This window comes from Juglans regia, chromosome 1 (genome assembly GCF_001411555.2).
Source record: "Juglans regia cultivar Chandler chromosome 1, Walnut 2.0, whole genome shotgun sequence".
In the NCBI taxonomy this organism is placed as follows: Eukaryota; Viridiplantae; Streptophyta; class Magnoliopsida; order Fagales; family Juglandaceae; genus Juglans; species Juglans regia.
The window spans coordinates 5,363,469-5,383,943 of NC_049901.1; the positions used below are offsets into that span (position 1 = coordinate 5,363,469).

Here is a 20,475-nt window from a genome sequence, read left to right on the forward strand (position 1 = left end):
CCTATTGTACAGTTTCAAGTTTTCCCTCCATACATGCAGCACATCTCCTTTTCCACACTCTCCATATAACCACAACAGGAATCAAGCCCATAAAAATACCAATATGAGATTGTCTAGTAGCTTTACAATCTGAGATTGTATAGTAGCTCTAGCGAACCACAATTGAACTCTATCAATCCAAGATTGTTGTGCCAAGAAATGAACACCCACCTCTCTCAAGACTTTTTTCTAGATTTCCAATACAAAGTCACTTTTGCCAAAAACATGTTGCAAATCCTCTTGATGACCTTCCACACAACAGTTACACCGAGAAAGTATAGGAATTCCCAACCCACCTGCTCATTCACACTTAAACAACCAAACATAGCTTTCCACATACAAATAGACATTTTTTTCGGTAAAAGTTTATGCCATATCCATCTTGCCCAAACAGACTTTAGCATCTTAATCCTTAGGACTTCCCATGCCGACTTTGATGTAAACACCCCATTTTTTTCATGTAGCCATAATAACACGTCTTTCTCATTTCTTAAAGAGCCCACTTGTAACATAACATTACTTGCTCTGTGTCCCCAACAACATCTCAAGACGAGCCACATCCCAACGATCATTTACAAACAATTCTTTACTTTTAATGTTTGGTTCTACAATCTCATTAGCTTCTTCACACAACAACCTTTATTCTATAAACTTATCAAATTATAGAGATATTGTTCCCTCACGCACCTTCCATTTTGAATTTTGCAAGAATAGTGGCAACCCCTCCACTACCCATCTCCAGAACACCAACCCCTTGACATCATCAAGGCACAATGAGACATGCCCAATTTTAACATATTTAACTTTATAGAATTTCAACCAAAGCGACTCTTACGTTAATAAATTCAACCCAAATTTTAAGAACAAAGATCTTTGGTGTGTATGTATATATATACTTTTACTATTACTTTTACTATTATTTAAAGAGCCCATTTGTAGTTGAAACTCCTACTATTACTTTTACTATTGATTTAGGTTGTATTTAGATCGTGAGATATTCTGTAAAAAATTAATGATAAAATATTAAATAGTATTAAAAAAATAATAATAATATATCAATAATAATAAGATATTCTTAAGATAAAATATTCTCAATACCCAAATTAAATAATTAGTATCACTAATCATTATAATCAACAGATCAGAGACGCTTAAAATGAGAGCTCGCGCACTTCTACTTGGCGTGTGCATCTGTCCCATCACTAAATGAAGAAGATTGAAAATAATCATACTAGAATATTGAGATCATCGTAACAAAAAGATCGCGAACTAAAAACCTCTAAATTTAGGCTTATTTTTTATCCTTAAATGAGTTCAGTTCATTTTAACTCACAAATATTTATAAAAAATTTAACTCATTTTAATTTAACTCAATATTTAAATAGAAATTTAGGCTGAGTTTAAATACACAAACATTCTTATCTCATATCATTATATTATTACAATTTTTTTAAATTTTAAAATATAATAAATAATTCAATTTTTTCAAATCTCAAAATAAAAATAATATTAAAATATTTTATTTAATTACTATTCAAAACATTTCATCTAATCTAAACTATCCAAACCTAACTATTTTTTTAGTTGTTTATATTATCATTAGAGTTTTGCTACACAACTTCTACTACACTTTACACTCTACAGTTTATATTTTTTTAAATTTTTAAATTTTTTAATATTTTTTTAAAAATTTTTTAAAAAATTTTTTTTTTGATTTATTTAAAATTTTTTTTATTTTTATAATAAATATTTAAAAAAAATTAAAAAAATATAAAATATAGAATGTTAAAAGATTGTAAATATTTATTCTTATCATTATCCTGGCAAGAAATTAGAAACATTGTTTTCAAGTATTTCAGAACGGGACACCCAAATGTCAAACTCATCACATTATACGTGGCAGCTCAACAATGGTTTGTTGAAAAAAAGGCGAAACGCATACACGTTACATGAGGCACGCGTTTCGAAACACGGTTTGGAATCAAAGGTAGCCAAGTGTCTCTCGGCCACGGGTATCATGAGACGTTCCAACTACAAGTCTCAACTCTCAAACAAGACAGAATATATTGAGGAAGTAATGGTCCTATTTCCCGATCTTTTGTACGTGAATATAAATAATATATATACATGAGGTGTTCCTCTGAGTCTGTTGGTGATAAGTGTTTCTTTATTTTGACCCATTACAATGTTGATTAATGTTAAATACTATAATTCTCAGGAAAAGGGCGCGCCTGAAAATACTTAAGAAATTAAAAAAAAATGGAAAAAAATTCGTCACGCTGAGATAGAATTTATGATAGAAATTATGATAGAAATTTTATATGGACAAAATTAGTTTTTCTTATTTGAGGTTATCAAAGTGAAGTATTTATTTTTACTTCTCGTCCCTTTGTTATTTTCTTATATGTGTGATTTCTTGCAGGTTGGTTTCTTAGGATTATTCTTTCTATTTGATTTGTAATTTTTTGGCCTTCTTAATTTGTAGTTAGGTCTTTTAGTTTTTGATACTTGGGTTTTGATCTTTATGCTTATTTGTAACCTCCAGGTGTCTAGTTATAATTACGGTTTTCCTCCACTAAAAGTGAGGGTTATCAATAAAATTAAGGTACCGTCCTCTTCTTAAAAAAAAATTAATGTTGTATTTTGTATCTATCATTCTTCCTAGGACTATTAATCAAGGTCGGATTTTGATTTCGATTCCAGGTTCCGGGCCAAAACCTGAGTTGCAAAAGCCGAGTACACCCGGTCAAGGTACCACAACCCGATTAGTTTTTTTCTAGTTTAAATGCTTTGATATTTTCATAAATTAAACTCTTCCAAAATTTGTTTCATGTCAACCTTTCGTGCCTTAAGTTAGATATATATATATATATATATATATATATATATATATGTGACATGGGGCAGAAAAAATTCCAAAGTTTTTTATTAATTCATGTAGACGAATGATGATCATCGTGTGTTGATAAGCTAGAAAACTTAAAATGCCAACTTTTTGTGAATATAATTGACAGCAAGCAACCGATCGAGTAGTGCCAGTAGATCGGGCCAGAATCAAAACATTTGTTCTGATCTTTCTTTTTTTATCTGCCATTCTTCCAACTAACAGTCCCTGATCAATTTCATGGCACCTACAAACTTTTCCTTCATCTTAATCTCACAGCTGCAATTGGCCTATATAAACCAGTACTCCACTTTGTTCTTAATTGTCCTTATATTAGCCTCTCCATAAACCCAAGCACCAGAAAAATAATGCCTTTCCATAGACATCCACCTCCACCTCCAGATCCTTTCGGCCCACCTCCACCGCCACCCCTGGATCCTTTCGGCCCACCGCCACCGCCGCCAAATATTTACGGGCCTCCTCCACCACGTCCTGAATTCTATCCTCCACCCCCACCGCCATATCACCATCATCCACCAGGACCACCCCCACCACCTTATGGCTATGCACCACCACCTGGTCCCCCTCCACCCCCACAACCTTACGGTTTTGCAGACCCTTATCGTCCTCCTCCTCCACCATGGAATCGCCCTCCTCCGCCGCCTTACTAGCATGCACTGTATCACGCACTTCAACAGATCTAGCCAGGACGCTATGAAATAAGGAAAAATAAGGACGGATCTTATATTGTTCTTATTCTTTTTTCTTTGATCTTTTTTGGCTTTTGTTTCTTTCTTTCCGAGGGAGAAATAAGATATATTTATGTATCTTGTGCAAGGTATGTAATTTTTGCCACATCTTTCTGCAGTACTGCTAAATATGAATACTAGGGACGATCTAGTATTTTATTGTGTACAGAATACATCGACTTTTGTTTGATACTCTCCATAGTCTGCTTTTTTTTTCCTTGGTATTCTCATAATTGTTGTATGGAGGAAGATAAATCAAATAGGCAATGATTGGCAGAGCTTTTTTTGTTTTGTTTTTTTTGTTTTACTTTCTATATATACATCTTACCAACGATCCAGCGGACACAACTTTATCAGGGGAAATACTATATCATAAAAAGCCCCTCCCAGCAGTACCATTCATGTTGATTTTCTGACTTAGAAATTTTGCAAGATGTTGATCAGAATTTTAGTTATCTGAATAATGTATCCAATAGTGACGATCCCACTTATCGAACAAAGGTGAAAGGTGGGAGGGATGCTAAATAAGTACGCAAGAATCTTACCCAAGATATATATAGATGCCTAATCTGGTCCCTCGTGTCTTAAGAAGTTTGAAAGAACAATGTACTGTGTCAGTACTCATAATTTGAGATGAAAATTGTAAGAACAATATGGAGGGGTGCTGTTTTTATTGGACACCCCAGAGTGAGTGATGTTGAGGACGATCTTGGCGCAAATCTTAATAAAACTGGTTACAAGATCATATCTATAAAACCCAAGAGACAGATTAGCTTTCATAACCAAACATTACAAGAGAGAGCTATGTGCTCGTAAATTGATGGCTCAATCTCCAGACTACAGGGATTATTATAGCACGAACAGCAATATATACGCATAGCCTTGTGCCTACAAGGTATGGAGCTGTTGACAATCCACGACTTCTAAAATGCTAACCATCGTAATTTTTTTTTTTTTTTACCAAAATGTTCAAGGATTTAAAGCTATTTCTCAATATATAAATATGTCATATGAATAACTCAAACTAATCAAGTCTCAGCAGATATTGTTCCCTGAAATATCCTCACCCTTGCCTTGGTCGCCTGCAACATAATCACAGAAGCTAATATTAGGTTTCCTAGTTGTTTGCAGTACAGGATTCCAACTTCTTTTTCTTCCCCACTTTCTCCGCAGTTAGTCCCAAAAGTTTTCAAAGAAAAAAAAAAAAAAAAGACAGCAAAAGCGAACCTGTTTTTGCCAATTTGTGAAGGTTGTAACCAGAGCGAGCATGACTGCTTGTACAGTAGAACCAGCCAATATCCCAATCCATAGGCCCTTCCCTCTTAAATGTAGAACAAAACCCAATACAACAGCCCCTGGTATTCCAACCAAGTAATATGCTCCAAGGTTGACGAAGGCGCCTATATGTTGCCTCCCACTTCCTCTAGCAACCCCTAATGCATATGACATAATAACTTGGTTAAGCAGTTGTTTATCAGATACAATCCAAAATACAGATATTTCAATATGGACAAGTGCGGAACTGACCCGAAAGCAGAGCTTGTGAGGTGTCCATGATTACCGATAAACAGAGCAATGGAGTCATTCCTTTCATATAATCCACAATTTCCTTTTCATCGCTGTAAGCATACCCCCAGACAGAACGGCAGCAAAAAAGAGTTGTGCTCACAGTGACTATCTCTATGGCTCCAAGAAACATCGCAGCACTGACAGATAATCGTGCTACTTGTGGATTCCCAGCTCCTAGTTCATTTGAAACCCGAGTGCTGCAAAATGTCCATTGCATTCATTTTCAATAGTTTAATGCAAACATGCGAGGTTTATGAACTAGTAGGCAATCTCAGATTAAACCTTGCAGCAGCACCAACAGCATATGGAACGTAGTAGTGCAGTGACATTGTCGAAAGGCTGCTCAAATTGGCTACGAAAAATTAGAATCCATGATATTGATAATTCTGTATTCATTTAGCATAGGGCTAATTAAGGAAACATACCATATAGAAAGAACAGAGGTTTCAATTGTCGGATTTGGAAAAAGCCCAGAAAGTAGTACAAGCAGTTCAAATGACCACCATTCAAGACTAGTAGTTTATTGGCAAAAAAAAAAACTTATCAGTAATTACTTCGAAAAATAAAATGGAGAGGAAAATCGAAGAAGTCTGGTTAAAACGTAGAAAGGAGATGTTACCAAGCCATCACAGCAGAGGGTATAGCAAAGCGAAAGAACTCCCTAACGCTTCGGAGAACATCCTTCGAAAACGAGATGCGGGTTTTCTCACAAGCTGAAGAATACCTTATGTATAATCCAAGCATGGTTGCATTGAACCAATACGATAAACCATTAGCTAAAGCTGCTCCAATAATTCCCAGTTTAAAGTTAAAAGTCAAAGCCCAACAAAGAGGAACATGGAAGCATAGCGTTGCGCAAGAGGTAAGGAGCATTGGAATGATCAAGCCTTGAGATTGCAAGTAGCGAACCAACGATTGCAGAACAGCAAAGCCGAATAGTGCAGGAATGAGAAAAATTGAGTATTTTCCAGCTTCAAGTGAGATTGAAGGGTCTTGGCCAAGCAGTGCCAACACTTTGTCGACAAACATCCAGAGTAGAGATACCGGCACACAAACCAATGTAAGACAAAGTATTGCACAGTAAGTATATATCCCGAGTTGCTGGTACTGCTCTGCCCCATAAGCTTGCCCACATAGAGTTTCCAAAGCACCAGCCATTCCAAACTGCTTGGCATTCAAATTTGGTCAATTCGTCTATTAAGCTTCAGTTAGGAAGTAAAAAGCACGTACTCAATCAAAGTTGAGGGGGGTTGAGACGGACTTATAACAAGGGCAAGCCATATTAACTTCCTAGCATTCAATTAAGAGGCTTGCATGGTCGTTTCAAATATTGTTTGCATCAAGCTCATAAAAAACATTAGCTTAGTTAGATCTCGGCTCATGTTAATCTGGCCAAGATCAAGCTTCAAGTTGGGGCCAACCGTTACAAGAATTATGGGGAAGAAGATGGAAAAGAGACGGTCAAGATAATATACGTAATTGCTTAAATTATGAAATTATCATTGCAGGAACAACCGTTACAACAACAACTCAATCCTTTAAGCTTAGATATTTTCAAATTGTCTCAATATGTCCCTAAAAAGTAAAGGGAAAAGTACGAGAGTTACTGAAAATTAGTGTCCCAGACTTTTCACCGGGGATGATAATTAACGATGTCTTAAAAGCTAAAACGAAATAGAGGGATGAAGTAAAAAGAAGAGGGTAAAGGAAGGAGAACTTTACAAGAAGACTGAAGCCAGTGACGTTGGTGAAAGAGACGGCTATAGCGACACCGGAGAGTGAAAGTTCACCCAGATGTCCTACCATCATCAGCGACACAACCTGTAACAGATACTGTGACACTGTAACCACCACCATCGGTGCTGCCATGAAGCTCAACCTCTTCAGCTCTTCCGCAAAGGCACCCCGTCCTATAGTCGGCCTCCATACCCTCTCTTCCCTTGCTGGCGACAACAGTGCTTCTTCCATTCCCCACTACTCACTCCCTAAATGCTTTTCCCTAACAAATTATATATACGATTTCAATATGGAATACTGGGTTACTTCTAGCTGCAAAGGTTGAAGTAGCCGCAAGATTAGTTTGATATTATTCGAGCAGAGCTACAGTAGTATTTTTCGGTAGGTGTACAATAGCACTGCTCTTCGTTCACCCGTCGAAATGATTTTCAGGAGAAGGGAGAAATGAGAGAGAAACATTCTGGGGGTGGATGAGACAGAGGTCAATAACTTTGTCAAAGGGTCATAATTATAATATAATATCATTAATATTATATACATCAATCAATCAATCAGCAATATTATACTTGGCATCATTAAGATTAGCATCTACATCCGGATGCCGGCTACGGTTACACGTGGAGTCAGTTGAGTTCATGTGACTGGATAATTTAAACCTAACTCAATATCTAATCATTAATCACTTAATTTAAATATTTAATACCTCTTTATAAGTGAAATTTATAATTTTTTTAATTAAACACTTTTTTATGTAAGAGATTTATAATTTTTTTTAATTTTTTATAAACACATTTAAATTCATCTTAATATTAAAATACATTTAAATTCATCTTAGATGAGCCATACAAAACTAACTTCGCCATCTCAATTCACTACTATTAATAAAGAACTTAACTCATTTCAGCTCAACTTAACGTCTAAATACAACTTAAAGCTTCCAATTCCCTAAATTTTAGCAAAAAAAATTAATTTTTTGACAAAACTCCCTCTACATCCAGTTTCCTATTTTAGGGAAGAAAAGTTTTACATATATAAAGAGAATACATAAAAATAAACTCATAAACTAATGTGTCTCCAATGCGATCTGTTAGATCTACTTTATAATAAAAGTAATTTTACAATCTGACATATTACATTAAGCCTTGTGGATTTATTTTTATATAATTTATTTATAACTAACAAATAAAATAAATTATTCTTCCAATCATCTACATTTTCTCTCATATTCATATTTGTTATAGTTGAAATTTAAAAAAGATGTCACCATTGAGATGATCCAATTTTTTTTCTTTTACCATTTGTGAAAATATGATTTTTTTTTAAATATTATTGTTACGAAAGCATTGATTTTAAAAATAATTTAAATAATTATAAAAATGTAAAAAAAAAAAAGTAGTTAAAGATGTACAAATAAATGAGTAGAAAAAAATAATAAAGAAATATTATTTTAATAGAATAAAGAAATAATAAAGAGTGAGATGTAGGAGTTTTTAAAAAGATAGTAAAAATTAGAAAAAAAAAAATTTTAAAAAGAGATGACTTTTAGTTAAAATTTGAAGAAAAAATTGTTCATCCAGATGTGAATGCTCTTATATAGAGTAACAAATTAAAATCCTCAATTTTAGATCATATGAAATCGTAATATTCATATTTTGTTGGTATCCATAGTCTCTCCTACATTAATCTTTTCTTTTCATTTTTATAATTTCTTTATGTATCTGGAATGTTTTTGTTATTAATAATAATGGCACTATTATATCTTCGGTTTTGAGATTTTGATTATAATCCCAAACTTATTCTTCCACCGTAAATGAGCATCACTCAACTCCTACAACTGATCTCTTAATATTAAGATTCTTTTACAATCAGTTAATATATACGCATGAGCATATTGTCACTTCATTAAAAATGAATTTTAATTTAACAAGTCACTATTAATTTAGTATAGAGTTGTAAAAGAGTGCAAGAAGATGGTAGGTTAATCATTTTCCACTAAAATGATTTTTAAAAATAATTAAATCAAAATTGATATATGCAATGGATGATGTTGCAAGTGAGTTAAAAAGGTGTATCTAACCTTATCAGCTCGATTCCATACCCTTTTCTCTGTTCTTCTCAATACGGTAACGTAACAGTTCAGCTTTATAAAGAACTGGAAGGGTTTCACTGCTGATGGGTTGGTTATTCCTCTGCTTGGCTCCACTTGGTATTAAATATTCATATGGTATAATTCGCTAATGAGACTAACCGACGACTGCATGGTCTTGATGGGAGACGTAAATAATATAAGAAACGTCAGGCATTTGATTGGGCCTGCAAAGATTTATTTGACGAAGTTGTTCTCAATGTAAGGGTATATTTTTAGTCAAAAGTGGGATTTATTATTGTTTCTTCCGCAAGTGCTGTCTTATATGCATGAGTTTAGCTCTTTACCAGGCATTCAAATGAGGTTTAACTCGAAAATTATACCCAAGACAACTGCTGCAAGCAATGCAAAACACAAACAATACTATGTTCATGAGGCTCTTCTTTTTGTTAAGGGTAAGTTTGGATTCTAAATTCATCTCGACTCATTATTATAATTTTTTTAAATTTCAACACAAAATATAATAAATAATTTAACTTTTTCAAATCTCAAAATAATAATAATATTAAAAAATAATATTCTAATAATATTTTATCATCTCAACTCAATTCATCTCAACTCACTTTAAGATCCCAATACACCCTAAAGCTCTCCTTATTCAATAACTATGCACAATAGGACAATGCAGTACTCCCCTTTAACGCAAATACAACCTTGCTATGCAGCAAATGATGCACAAATCCCAAAAAAGGAAGGGAAAAATGCAGCCAAGCGTCACTTCAGTTTTTGTGCTGAAGTCTGCCACTTTCTGAACCAGCGTAAGGATCAATTGTGACATTTATAACAGCAGGTTTCCTGGCAGAGAAGGATTCCGATAGGGCAGACTTGAGCTCTTCTGGGGTCGCAACAAGATAACCTTTGCCTCCAAAAGCTTCGATTACTTTGTGATATGCTGCATCAGTGATCAAGGAAGTGGGTGCAGGATCATCTTTATGAGGCCCATCAATTTCTTCAGGGCTCCTCCGGTCACCACCATATACTCCACCATTATTAAATACTATCACAACCACAGGCAACTGGTATCGAACCAATGTCTGCAGACGTCAATAAAAGATACACCACATTAATTTATTTATACAATACAGCTAACAAGTACAGAAACCACGAACAGACTAACATAATATGGTATTAATAAGAAGATTTTTTTTTTTTTTTATAAGTAATAAGAGATTTTATTAATGCAAACTAATAGGTAAAACTCAAATACACAGGATGTATACAAGCCGAAACACTTAAATACAAGCTATGAACTAGGAATTAGTAAAGTCTGAAAGAAAAACATTTAAATTATCCCCATTCAATACAAGAAGAAGATATAACTAATGTTATGTTTGAATGAGACATTTTGAGATGAGATTTTAATTGAAAAGTAATTTGGAAATTTTGATGTTCATTTCCCTCGTTTGGGATTTTCAAGCATCCAAATCCCAACTTCAAATTTCATGGTGAATGTCATTCTACACAAACTCCACCAACATTACCACCCCCATACCACCTTCACACTGCCCCGTGGGTGCCATCAACACCATGGTTAGCACTGTCATTTTCCTCTTTTGGGATTTTCAAACATCCAAACCCAATTTCAAGTTTCATGGTGAATATGTCACTCTACACAAACTCCACCAACATTACCACCCCCATACCACCTTCACACTGCCACCACCACCATGGTTGGCATTGCCACTCCCACCACCACCAACACCATGGTCACCACCACTATTACCATCACCATCACAACTACTAACACCCCTTGTACCTTTTTTTTTTCCTTCTTTCAATCAGACTACAGGTAAGGTAACTAAATCCTCTTTGATAGTTTCATTAGTTCAAATGCACTCGGTGGTCTTGAGCCCATGATCCACCCTATCCTCAACCCTGTTCTTTATGGTTTGGAGTGCTTTTTTTTGGTGTGTGTGTGTGTTGTGTTGGGGGGGCAAATCCTCTACGAGACAAATCATACCAACAGCACCCCTAGATGAGTATGGGATTTACTCAAAGAAGGTAGGAAAAGGCCCTCAAAATCTGACAACTACTATCTCTTGTCCTTCCTAGTACTTGTAGCCATTCTAGGAAGCATTCGGATGTCTACACCAATTCCCACAAGGAAGCGAAGATTGACATCACAGGTAAGTGACCAATGCAAACAGATTGAAATCTGTCCTCAAGGTTCTCGGTACATCAATAAGTTAATGAAGTTGGAATTTTATTCCCCCACAAATGGGAAACCTAAGAAGCCTTTTCAATTTTTTCAACAGTCCACAGAGAACATAAAAAATGAGGCAAACCAATCATATCATAAGCAACGACAACAGCATAAACAGGAAACCCAATAAGCCTTTTCAATTCATTTCCCACTGAGAAAATCCGAATTGTTGAATCTAAATGAGGCAAGCCAAACAGATCAACTAAGCAATGACAACAGCATAAGCAAGAAACCTGATAAGCCTTTTCTTTTCAGTTTTTTTGCCACAGAACATCCAAAATATCAAATCCAAATTAGGCAAACAAAATGATCAACTAAGTGATGACGGTGCCTTTGTCTGTCATTCAAGAAATGCCTCTGCACTTTTCTTTTCTCAGACTAAAATAAGTGTGCTTAATCTTCTCAGGGAATGAAAACAGACAGAATGCACCAGAATTCTCGACTGGAGAACATAACAAAAATTAATGGCAAGAATAAAACAGGACTTAAAAGGCCCTTGGAATCTGACAACCACTGTCAGTCCTCTACTCTCCTATAATTCCTATTCTCATAACTACTTAGGAAACAAAATAAGTAAAAGATATCCATGGTTCCAGCTCATTCTAATCTCCACCAACATCAGGTCCCAACAATGAGAAGCAAATTTTTAATGTGAACTACCAAAGCCTTATACCATCTGAGCAGCAAACAGTGATAGTTTTTTTTCTCTATTTGAGAAGAAATCTTTATTGATAAGTGCAAAGGTGCAACCCAAGTGCACAGTGAGTATATAAGAGAGACACCTATCTAGAAGGAAAAAAAGAACGATGTGAAAGATGCAAACAGCGATAGAATCTTGTTCTCAGATGAACACTCATGAGACCATCAACAAAACCAAAATGGAACTCGCTTACACTGCAGAGGTCTAACAAGGCTTTGAAATTCTCCAAACACAAAGTTAATCCCCTCTTATGTCTTAATGGGAAAATATTCTGTTGCTACCCCAACCATTACAACTCAGATATTATGATACTAATGACGTCCAAAAAGAATCCATTTTCCAAAACCATATTCTTGGAAAGACTATCAAATTACACAATGGAGTCATGATAAAAAAAATGGAGCAACTGCGGCAAGTGGCAACATCAATGTAGCAGAAAACACAAGGATAGAGAGATTTAATGATCTACTCCAAATTTTAATAATATTACCATCCCCTAATTAAACTTCTTCCTACATCCGGGATGGTTCTCAATATTTCAAGAACCAAATCTAAATAGCTTTATTTACTTATTTTTTATTGGCATCGGGTGTCTGGTACTAAGCCGACAGCTTTATTTAATTAATATACAGTGGGTTCCCACTCTTCTTCGTTGGTTTTACTCTTAGAATGCAGCCTATGACTGAAAAGCCATGGCCAACTTTAACTAATGACCAAAAGGAACCAAATGGTCTGTGAGCGTGAGCTAATTCGGCCAAACATCAGCCAAACAAACAGCAACAATGAACAAGTGAACCAACATACTTAAAAGCAGCCATTTGTTCCTACAACGTGTGAAGAAATAAAAAGTTGAAAAAATGCTTATTGGTGGTGGCAACTTGTCTGCCATCACCAATAAGCATTTTACAGGGGGAGAGCGAGAGAGTACCTCAACTTCGATTGCACTAAACCCAAATCCAGAATCCCCTTCGACCGCAACCACCAGCCTATCCGGCGAAGCCACCGCAGCCGCAATACAATAACCTAAACCAACCCCCATTGTCCCCCAAGTCCCAGCATCCAACCTAGTCCTCGGCTCCGTCTGAATCAACACTGCTCGCCCAACATCCATCGTATTCGCCCCTTCCGAAACCAATATCGGTGCCGGACTCCCTACTTTCAATATCGCATCCCTTATAATCCTCAACGGCGTATAGAAATTAAACGGCACCACAACCTTCCCCAATTGCGCCTCCATTCTCACCACATTGTCCTTCACTTTTTTCGCTACTTCCTGAACCCAAGGATGCGACCTACCCAAACAAAAAGGGTCGTCCTTGATCACACTATTAATCAATTTCAGAACCTGTTTCGCATCTCCAACTAAACCCACACTCGGTTTCCTCAACTCAATCTCTTCGTTACTTATATCCACCAATACGAACTTAACGTCTTTGGACCACTTGGGTGGCTCCCCAAAATGCAATAACCAATTCAGTCTAGCACCAACAACAAGCGCGACGTCGCACTTGCCAATGGCCAACGATCTCGCCGCCGTCGACGCCAGCTCGTGCGTATCTGGTAATAACCCTTTCCCCATTGGAGTCGGTAGGAACGGTATTCCAGTGGTTTCTACTAGCCTCTTCAGTTCGTCCTCTGCTCGTGAAAATGCCGCTCCTTTTCCAAACACAATTAACGGTCTCTTAGCATTTCTAAGCAACGACACCGTTTTCTCAATATCGGAAACTGGTGGGACCGGGATTTCTACGCGCTTTATAGAACTCTCTGCCGCAGCTAATAAAGTTTCAGCTTCAGAGCTGGAAATGGTCTGGCGTAACACGTCGGACGGGAGGTCCAGATAGCAACCACCGGGCCGACCTGAGATGGCATGGTGGAGGACTTGGGCCACGACATTTGGGATTTCGGAGATGTGCTTTGCTTTTGCAGAGAACTTAGAGAAAGGTTTTACGGCTTCGATCTGATCGAGCTCCTGGAAGTCGCCACGGCCGATGTCCGATTGGTCGCAGGAGCCAGAGATCATGATCATCGGCCAAACGTTGGCCATGGAATTGGCAAGGCCAGGGAGGCCGTGGACGCAGCCTGGACCGGATACGGTGAGAAGAACACCGGGGCGGCCGGTGAGGTAGCCGAAGGAGGAAGCGGCATAGCCGGCCGATTGCTCGTTGTGGAAGGCGATGAAGCGGATGCCAAGGGTAACGGCACGGTTGGCGAAGGAGGTGACGGGGATGCCGACCACGCCGAACATGTGGTCCACGCCAAAGCGAGCGAGGGACTTGGCGGCTAGGATGTTGCCGTCTATTAAGGATTTGGTGGTGGTGAGGTCTGATTCCGCCATGGGAGAATTTGTTGGTTCCGACGATTGTTCAGAAGGATTAGAGAAAAGTAAAGTGCGTGAGGACTGTTGAACGATGTCTGCACTGCGTATGATTTTGTAGGCGAGGGAAGGTACAAGTATTTTGCCCTCCATTTTCGGGGATAATCACGAAGTGATACTGTTTCGGAGTTACGATTGTACCCTCGTCCTATTTCAAATAATTTTATATATATATTATTTAAATAGATAATGTTTAACACGTGTCAAAATTTAAGATATAAAGAATAAATAAATAAAACTCTGCACATCAAGAAGAATGAGGAGGATCATTAAAAAAAAAAAAAAAAAAAAAAAGAAGAATGAGGAGGAGAAAGAGAAAGAAAAAGAAAAAGAAGAGAATTTGGATTGCAATTATCAAAATGAATTATTGATGTAGAGGTCAGGTTTTATGGACTGGGACTGTGCACAGAATAACGTTAACTGGGGGAGGTGACGGCGACTAGTGGCCAACAACGGCAAACGCAAACAAACAGAAATGGCAAAGTTGGATATGGGTGGGTACGTCTGGTGAAACGTCGGTTTTGCCCTTAGTCGTAACAAAATTTGGTTTTGGGAAATCCTTGGACCCAGCCAGCCAGCCAGCCAGCACTCCATGTAATAAAGGCTGGACACGTTGCCAAAAGAGATTTTCAGATAAGCGATGTGGGGCGGCGGGATTGGTCAATACAAGAAAAAAAAATTTATTCATTATTTATTTATTTTCTTATTTTCTTATCATTTAATTATATGATATTAAATAATAAATTTATAAGATAAATATAATAAATAATTTTTAAAAATATATTATAAAATAATAAAAAGATAATGAGAATTAAGATAATAATAGCATTAAGACCATTTATTAAAAAAAAAATTCTATTTGTAATCTTCAAATAGAAATTATATGTACAGACATATTATTAAATGAGATGAAACATCAATTTAGGAAGGATAGTTTTATAATTTTAAAAAATTTAAAGTTAAAATAATTTAAATTTACAATTTAAAGACTATACCTAACATTACTCTTTACTAAAACGTGTTATATCAATATAATAAGGCCAGCAATGCATATTTTAAAAAATAACAAAGGAATATTCAATTTTACATTTTATATGTATCGGCTGTCGTGGATCCCAGTAAGCAATTAGATTGCGTGTACACGTAATTTAACAATATTTTTAAAACGAGAAATTTTATTTATAGTCTTTATTTAAAGATTGTATATATAAATTTTTTATTAAATAAAAGAAATATTATTTTAAATAAAATATTTTTAAAATTTAAAAGATAAAATTATCTAAATTTATATTATAATTTCTAAATAAGAAGCGTATATAACACTGCTCTTTTAAAACTTGACTTGAGAGAAGAGTAATAAATAAAACACGTAATTTTAAAAGGCCAGCAATGCATACTTTTAAAACACGTAAGAGGTTTTGTGTCCACGGAGTACCTGCGCCATACGTCCAAATATCCAAACTTAAGGAATAATATTATTAATTTGTATTTCTCGGAGGTTACGCTACATTGTTCAAATATATTATCGCATTTTATTATTATTATTATTTCGAACTTAAAAAACTGCTGTCTCTCGTCCGGCCCCGACCGTCACGCTGGTTTGGCTCTCCAACAGGGATTTTTTTAAACTTTGTGTATCCGCAATTACGGAAACCTTCCCCACCCATGACCAAGCTCACTAGACAATGCCCCTACCATCAATTACTCCAAAAGTTTAAATAGGAACATACATACATGCATACATATATACACACTAAAATTGTGATATGGGGGATTCACTCAATTGTCCTTCCAACATTAAAAGAAACATTGGTTGTCAGCGATACATTCAGTAAATGTTGATAATTAAACCCCAAAACTAGTAAGGCCAAATTTGATGAAAACCACTATGAACCCAGGATTTCTCTCTTTGGCCCCAACACAACTGAAGATTCAATTTGAAACACAGCAATCAGCTTAATACAATAGGATTTAACAATCTATGGTCAAACTGAACCCTAGAAGTTCAACCACCACCTCATAAACTCCTTCACATTGTTGTCAAGTTAACGCAATCAAAATGCCTCCAAAATGAAACCACCGTTAATACCTTGAATGAGAAAATCCAAGAGGTCAGGGACTGGAAGTAGATCCTGTGATTGCATTATTTACTGCCCCTGCCCATCTGAAGGATGAGGATCAGGTGAAGCAGGCAATTCTTCATTTCCATCAGTCTCAGAAGGATGATCAGGTGGCTGTGGTTGTTCTCTACTTTCGCTGTCCTCTGGGTGGAAATTGATGGGGAACTTCGTGACCCTCGGTTTATCAGATAAAATGTTTCTTTGAACCCTATCAATTAAGACCTTCGATGGAGGTTCCTCTCTCAGCTGCTCATCATCGTAATCGTTGTTGACATAGTAGCCCACCCGGATAAACTCTTGACCCAGATAAGAGCATGTTAACAGAAGCACCGTCACACCAATGATATCTTCTTCACGAATTTTTGATGGATCCGGCGGGTCTGCCTGCAAATGTCCAACAGAAGAATAGATCAAAGTTGATTCTATATGGAATTCAAATGCAAAATTCTAATAGAAAAGAGGCGGTACAAGGTGCCAGGGAAGATTGCCTGTAAAACAAATCGATAGTTCCCCACATTGACAGGCCCAACAAGTACACTCTCTAATAGTTGGTCATAAGTCTCATCCTCCGCAGACCCCACATAGATGAGTTTCCATTCCAAATCTGTACCAAGACAACAAAACGATATTTGTTACTCTTAGATAAACAGCAAATAAGTCAACAAAGACTAATTAAAGAGCTCACACAATGGAACAAACAAAGATTGAACAAGATTGGGACATGACCTCTTTACCTCTTTTTTATGCTCAATTGTATTCTCTTTAGATTAAGAAAAGGAAGACAAGACATGTTGAAGTATATCTGCGAGAGAGGTGTTTGAAGTTAAGCCATTCTACAAGGCTTTAGTCCCCCATGACAACGTTACTTTTCCACAGAAGACCATTGGCAGGAGCAAGGCTTCTTTGAGAGCAAAATATTTGATCATCTTCTACTCCATTGTAACGTAGCTAGCACAATATTGCAAGCTGTTTTTAGTCTCTATGAGGTAGGTTTGGTGCTGCCTAGATAGGTAGTAGCTATGTTATCATGCTGGAAGTGGCAGGATGGTAGCAACCACAGAGATCAGTGAAAAGTGATCCCGGATTTCTTGTATGGTGCCTATGGAGAAAAGAAATGAACGAAGTCGAAAACAAAAAAAAAAGGACAATTGAAGATCTCAAGGTTTTCTTTTTTAATGTGTAGTACCTTTGGATGGAAACCAATCTATGTCTCTCTAGCTCTAACTTCCAGATTTTCCTGCACTTTTCATTCTCTAACTTGGTGCATCTGATGTATCCCCGTGTACCTCAACTAAGTCGTCTAATTTTTTTCTTTGATCATTAATAAAAGTTACCTTACTTGTGTTACACAAGTCCTGCATTTTACTGAGTAAAAACATGTCATGTTTACACGGTCCCCAGGGTTCCTCGTCATAATAATAAAAAAACTTGTGTAAAACAAATCCTCAACAGGTACCCATTCTTCAAATGCAGAACATCTAGTATAATGATAGAGGCTCAAAAAGACACCTAGTGGTCTCATAATTTTTAGCATTTGTACACCATCAGTAAACCATGTTCATTGGCCATTGCCTCAAGACACTTCATCGTCTCATACAAAACCATAAGCATTTGGGATTTACTTCTGACTCCAAAATCAAAACAAGATTCCAAACCCTAGCTAAAAATCCTGACCATATCACAAATAGGGGCAAAAACAAAGAGCATCGATACACAATAGCAAATCCCATATCTCAGAAGTTTAATACGATACAATTATGACATTGCAGACCCTACCCAGCTGTTTGGGTGCGGATAAATCACTGGGAAAGAAATAGAGAACTTACTCAAAAAACGGAATCAAACCCGATACATTAAAGATTTCATTTTCCACATCTACGACAGATTAAAGATGCATTCAAGCTTCCTTTATTTTCGCGAAATTTGTAACCAGTCAAGCAGAGAGAGAACCCTAACCGGAATCAACCAAATTTAAAAAAGAAGAAAATAATGACAGAAAGAGAGAGAGAGAGATAGAGAGAGAGTACCGTCTTTGAGAGGGGTCAAGCACTCGTAGGAGATCTCGAACTGAAAGGGGGTCAAGAAGGAGGCAGGATTGTCGAGGACGGTAACGTTGGTGATATTCACAGCACTCATAGTTGTTTAAAATGGGAGGAAAGCGCGGAGCTCTCATGCAGCTGGTCCACGTGCGACTGAATGGGAACCCTACCTTCCAGAACCTTCATCCGACCTCAGAGTAAAAACCCTAACGAGAAATCAAAAAACACAAAACAGGAATCTCAACGACACTACACCACGCCAGCCAACACCTACACTATCTGAAAAAATGAAAATTTAAAATTTGTTCACTTTATGGGGAAAAACAATTCGAATTTTAAAACCGAACCAAAGTACCAAAAGCACTTCCCTTTTCTCTTAGCCTTTAAATAAAACAAAAATTTATATGAAATTTGGGGGATACTCACCGGGATTGTACGGAGGTTTTACCGGCGACAGCCGGTTGCGAGATTTGGCGGGAGTATGTATGGAAATGGAGGTTACGAAAACGGTCGGTTCTCTGACAGACACCGCGTGCGTGCGTGCGTGCGTCGTGGCGGGAAGAAAGATAGACAGATTAGATAGAATTTAGGGCTGAAACTGAGAGAAGTAAACTCCAGGTCCCAGTATCCATGGAGAACAATTTGCACGTGACCTTAGAGGGATAATCTCTCTCTCTCTGTTTTTTTTTTTTTTTTTCCTTTCTTCTTCTTCTTCTTCTTCTTCTTCTTTTGTAAAAAAATGATATTTGTAATCGTAATTGTGAAAATCGTGCAATCTTAAAAAAAAAAAAAAATACGATACCCATATAAAAAAAAATAATAATAATTTAATAATAGACTCTACTATTTTTTAATAAGATTATACAAAAATTGCACACTCTACGACTATATATAACAGAAACTATCATTAGTTTCTCTATATGCAACTTCAAAATCACTTCTTTTGAAGATTGATTTTGTATATCAAGAAAAACTCTCACATTGAATTATGTATATTTGAACCAAATAATAATAAAATATTCTTATTTTTTATTTTTTCTTAAAATTATTATTTTTATATATTTTACAATTAGTATCAAGTGCTCAAAAATACCAATTCCATATATACAAATATTACCAATTTTATATATCAAAATGACTAATTTTATCAATAAATATTAATATGTATTAAAAAACATTTTGTATCATCAACTTAATACAAATTTCATATATCAAAATCATTTTAATACAAATTTCACAAAGTTGATTTTAATAGATAGGAGAGAGAAAAAACAGTAAAATAATGTTGAGAGTGAATAGTATTTCTTCAAAATTTTGAAGATGTATAATTTTGAAGATAATAGCTATGCAAAATTTGTTGAGAGTAAAATAATAGCTACCCAAAATTTTGAAGATGTAAAATCTAATGTAAACTAGTTTAAAGAGATATTATATAAATATGAAGCATAAATAATTGCCAATAACTCTTTATTTTATGTCATACGTATGTAATAGAGATAGACGGACCAAAGTCATAGCTTGGGTAGAGTAATAAGAGTTTAGTAGTTGGGCTCAACTTATAGCCCAACATCTCTTTTATTAGCATGAGTTTTGTTGAGTCAGGTCATATTTTCTAGTTATCCCAACACTACCCATCAGATGTGTTACATTTTATCTTTATTTTTTTTTCTTTTCTTATCTATTTCTCCTGTCTTTCCTGCAAAATAAATTGGAAAAGAAAATTTTCATTCTTAAATTAGTGTATAGAGCACATCAGATAAAGTGTTTATATAATATAATTTAATTTAAAAGATAAATTTTAAAATTTAAATTTTATAAATCAAATCTTACTATTTAAGTAATAACTTAAATATGAATGATGTGCTCTAGACACCAATTTAAAACTAGAATAACCGAAAAGAAAAGAAAAGAAAAA

The 20,475-nt window shown here is 35.9% G+C and overlaps 3 protein-coding genes across 5 annotated transcripts; all 3 read right to left on the reverse strand.

Annotated features, from left to right (window-relative positions):
* Window positions 1-3,248: 3,248 nt before the first annotated feature.
* LOC108988176 (protein DETOXIFICATION 14-like) lies at window positions 3,249-7,453 on the reverse strand. The gene is made up of 7 exons (XM_035694691.1): window positions 6,964-7,453; window positions 5,861-6,405; window positions 5,667-5,753; window positions 5,524-5,580; window positions 5,200-5,438; window positions 4,900-5,105; window positions 3,249-4,754 (listed from the first exon to the last, which is right to left on the reverse strand). The coding sequence occupies exons 1-7, from the start codon at window positions 7,207-7,209 to the stop codon at window positions 4,701-4,703; spliced, it is 1,434 nt and encodes a 477-aa protein (XP_035550584.1). The 5' UTR covers window positions 7,210-7,453; the 3' UTR covers window positions 3,249-4,700.
* Window positions 7,454-9,618: 2,165 nt separating this feature from the next.
* LOC108988141 (2-hydroxyacyl-CoA lyase) lies at window positions 9,619-14,454 on the reverse strand. The gene is made up of 2 exons (XM_018961276.2): window positions 12,956-14,454; window positions 9,619-10,158 (listed from the first exon to the last, which is right to left on the reverse strand). The coding sequence occupies exons 1-2, from the start codon at window positions 14,360-14,362 to the stop codon at window positions 9,844-9,846; spliced, it is 1,722 nt and encodes a 573-aa protein (XP_018816821.1). The 5' UTR covers window positions 14,363-14,454; the 3' UTR covers window positions 9,619-9,843.
* Window positions 14,455-16,146: 1,692 nt separating this feature from the next.
* LOC108988121 (probable histone chaperone ASF1A) lies at window positions 16,147-19,179 on the reverse strand. 3 transcript variants are annotated; one of them, XM_018961251.2, is made up of 4 exons: window positions 18,987-19,179; window positions 18,549-18,839; window positions 17,010-17,125; window positions 16,147-16,905 (listed from the first exon to the last, which is right to left on the reverse strand). In XM_018961251.2, the coding sequence occupies exons 2-4, from the start codon at window positions 18,655-18,657 to the stop codon at window positions 16,549-16,551; spliced, it is 582 nt and encodes a 193-aa protein (XP_018816796.1). In that variant the 5' UTR covers window positions 18,658-18,839; window positions 18,987-19,179; the 3' UTR covers window positions 16,147-16,548. The 3 variants fall into 3 exon arrangements, with proteins under 3 accessions (XP_018816796.1, XP_018816794.1, XP_035540681.1); XM_018961249.2 differs by having other exon boundaries at window positions 18,549-18,766; window positions 18,987-19,178; XM_035684788.1 differs by lacking the exon at window positions 18,987-19,179 and having other exon boundaries at window positions 18,549-18,911.
* Window positions 19,180-20,475: the final 1,296 nt, after the last annotated feature.

Excerpts from the sequence above, each read along its gene's own strand:
- LOC108988141 (XM_018961276.2), bottom strand. The coding sequence starts at position 14,362 with ATGGCGGAATCAGACCTCACCACCACCAAATCCTTAATAGACGGCAAC. Across the intron at positions 10,159-12,955 it reads TTAGTGCAATCGAAGTTGAG|ACATTGGTTCGATACCAGTT; the intron begins GTACTCTCTCGC and ends TGACGTCTGCAG.
- LOC108988176 (XM_035694691.1), bottom strand. The coding sequence starts at position 7,209 with ATGGAAGAAGCACTGTTGTCGCCAGCAAGGGAAGAGAGGGTATGGAGG. Across the intron at positions 5,439-5,523 it reads GCTGTTGGTGCTGCTGCAAG|CACTCGGGTTTCAAATGAAC; the intron begins GTTTAATCTGAG and ends GACATTTTGCAG. Across the intron at positions 5,106-5,199 it reads CTCACAAGCTCTGCTTTCGG|GGGTTGCTAGAGGAAGTGGG; the intron begins GTCAGTTCCGCA and ends CATATGCATTAG.
- LOC108988121 (XM_018961251.2), bottom strand. The coding sequence starts at position 18,657 with ATGAGTGCTGTGAATATCACCAACGTTACCGTCCTCGACAATCCTGCC. Across the intron at positions 17,126-18,548 it reads CTTGACCCCTCTCAAAGACG|ATTTGGAATGGAAACTCATC; the intron begins GTACTCTCTCTC and ends GTCTTGGTACAG. Across the intron at positions 16,906-17,009 it reads ACTATCGATTTGTTTTACAG|GCAGACCCGCCGGATCCATC; the intron begins GCAATCTTCCCT and ends GGACATTTGCAG.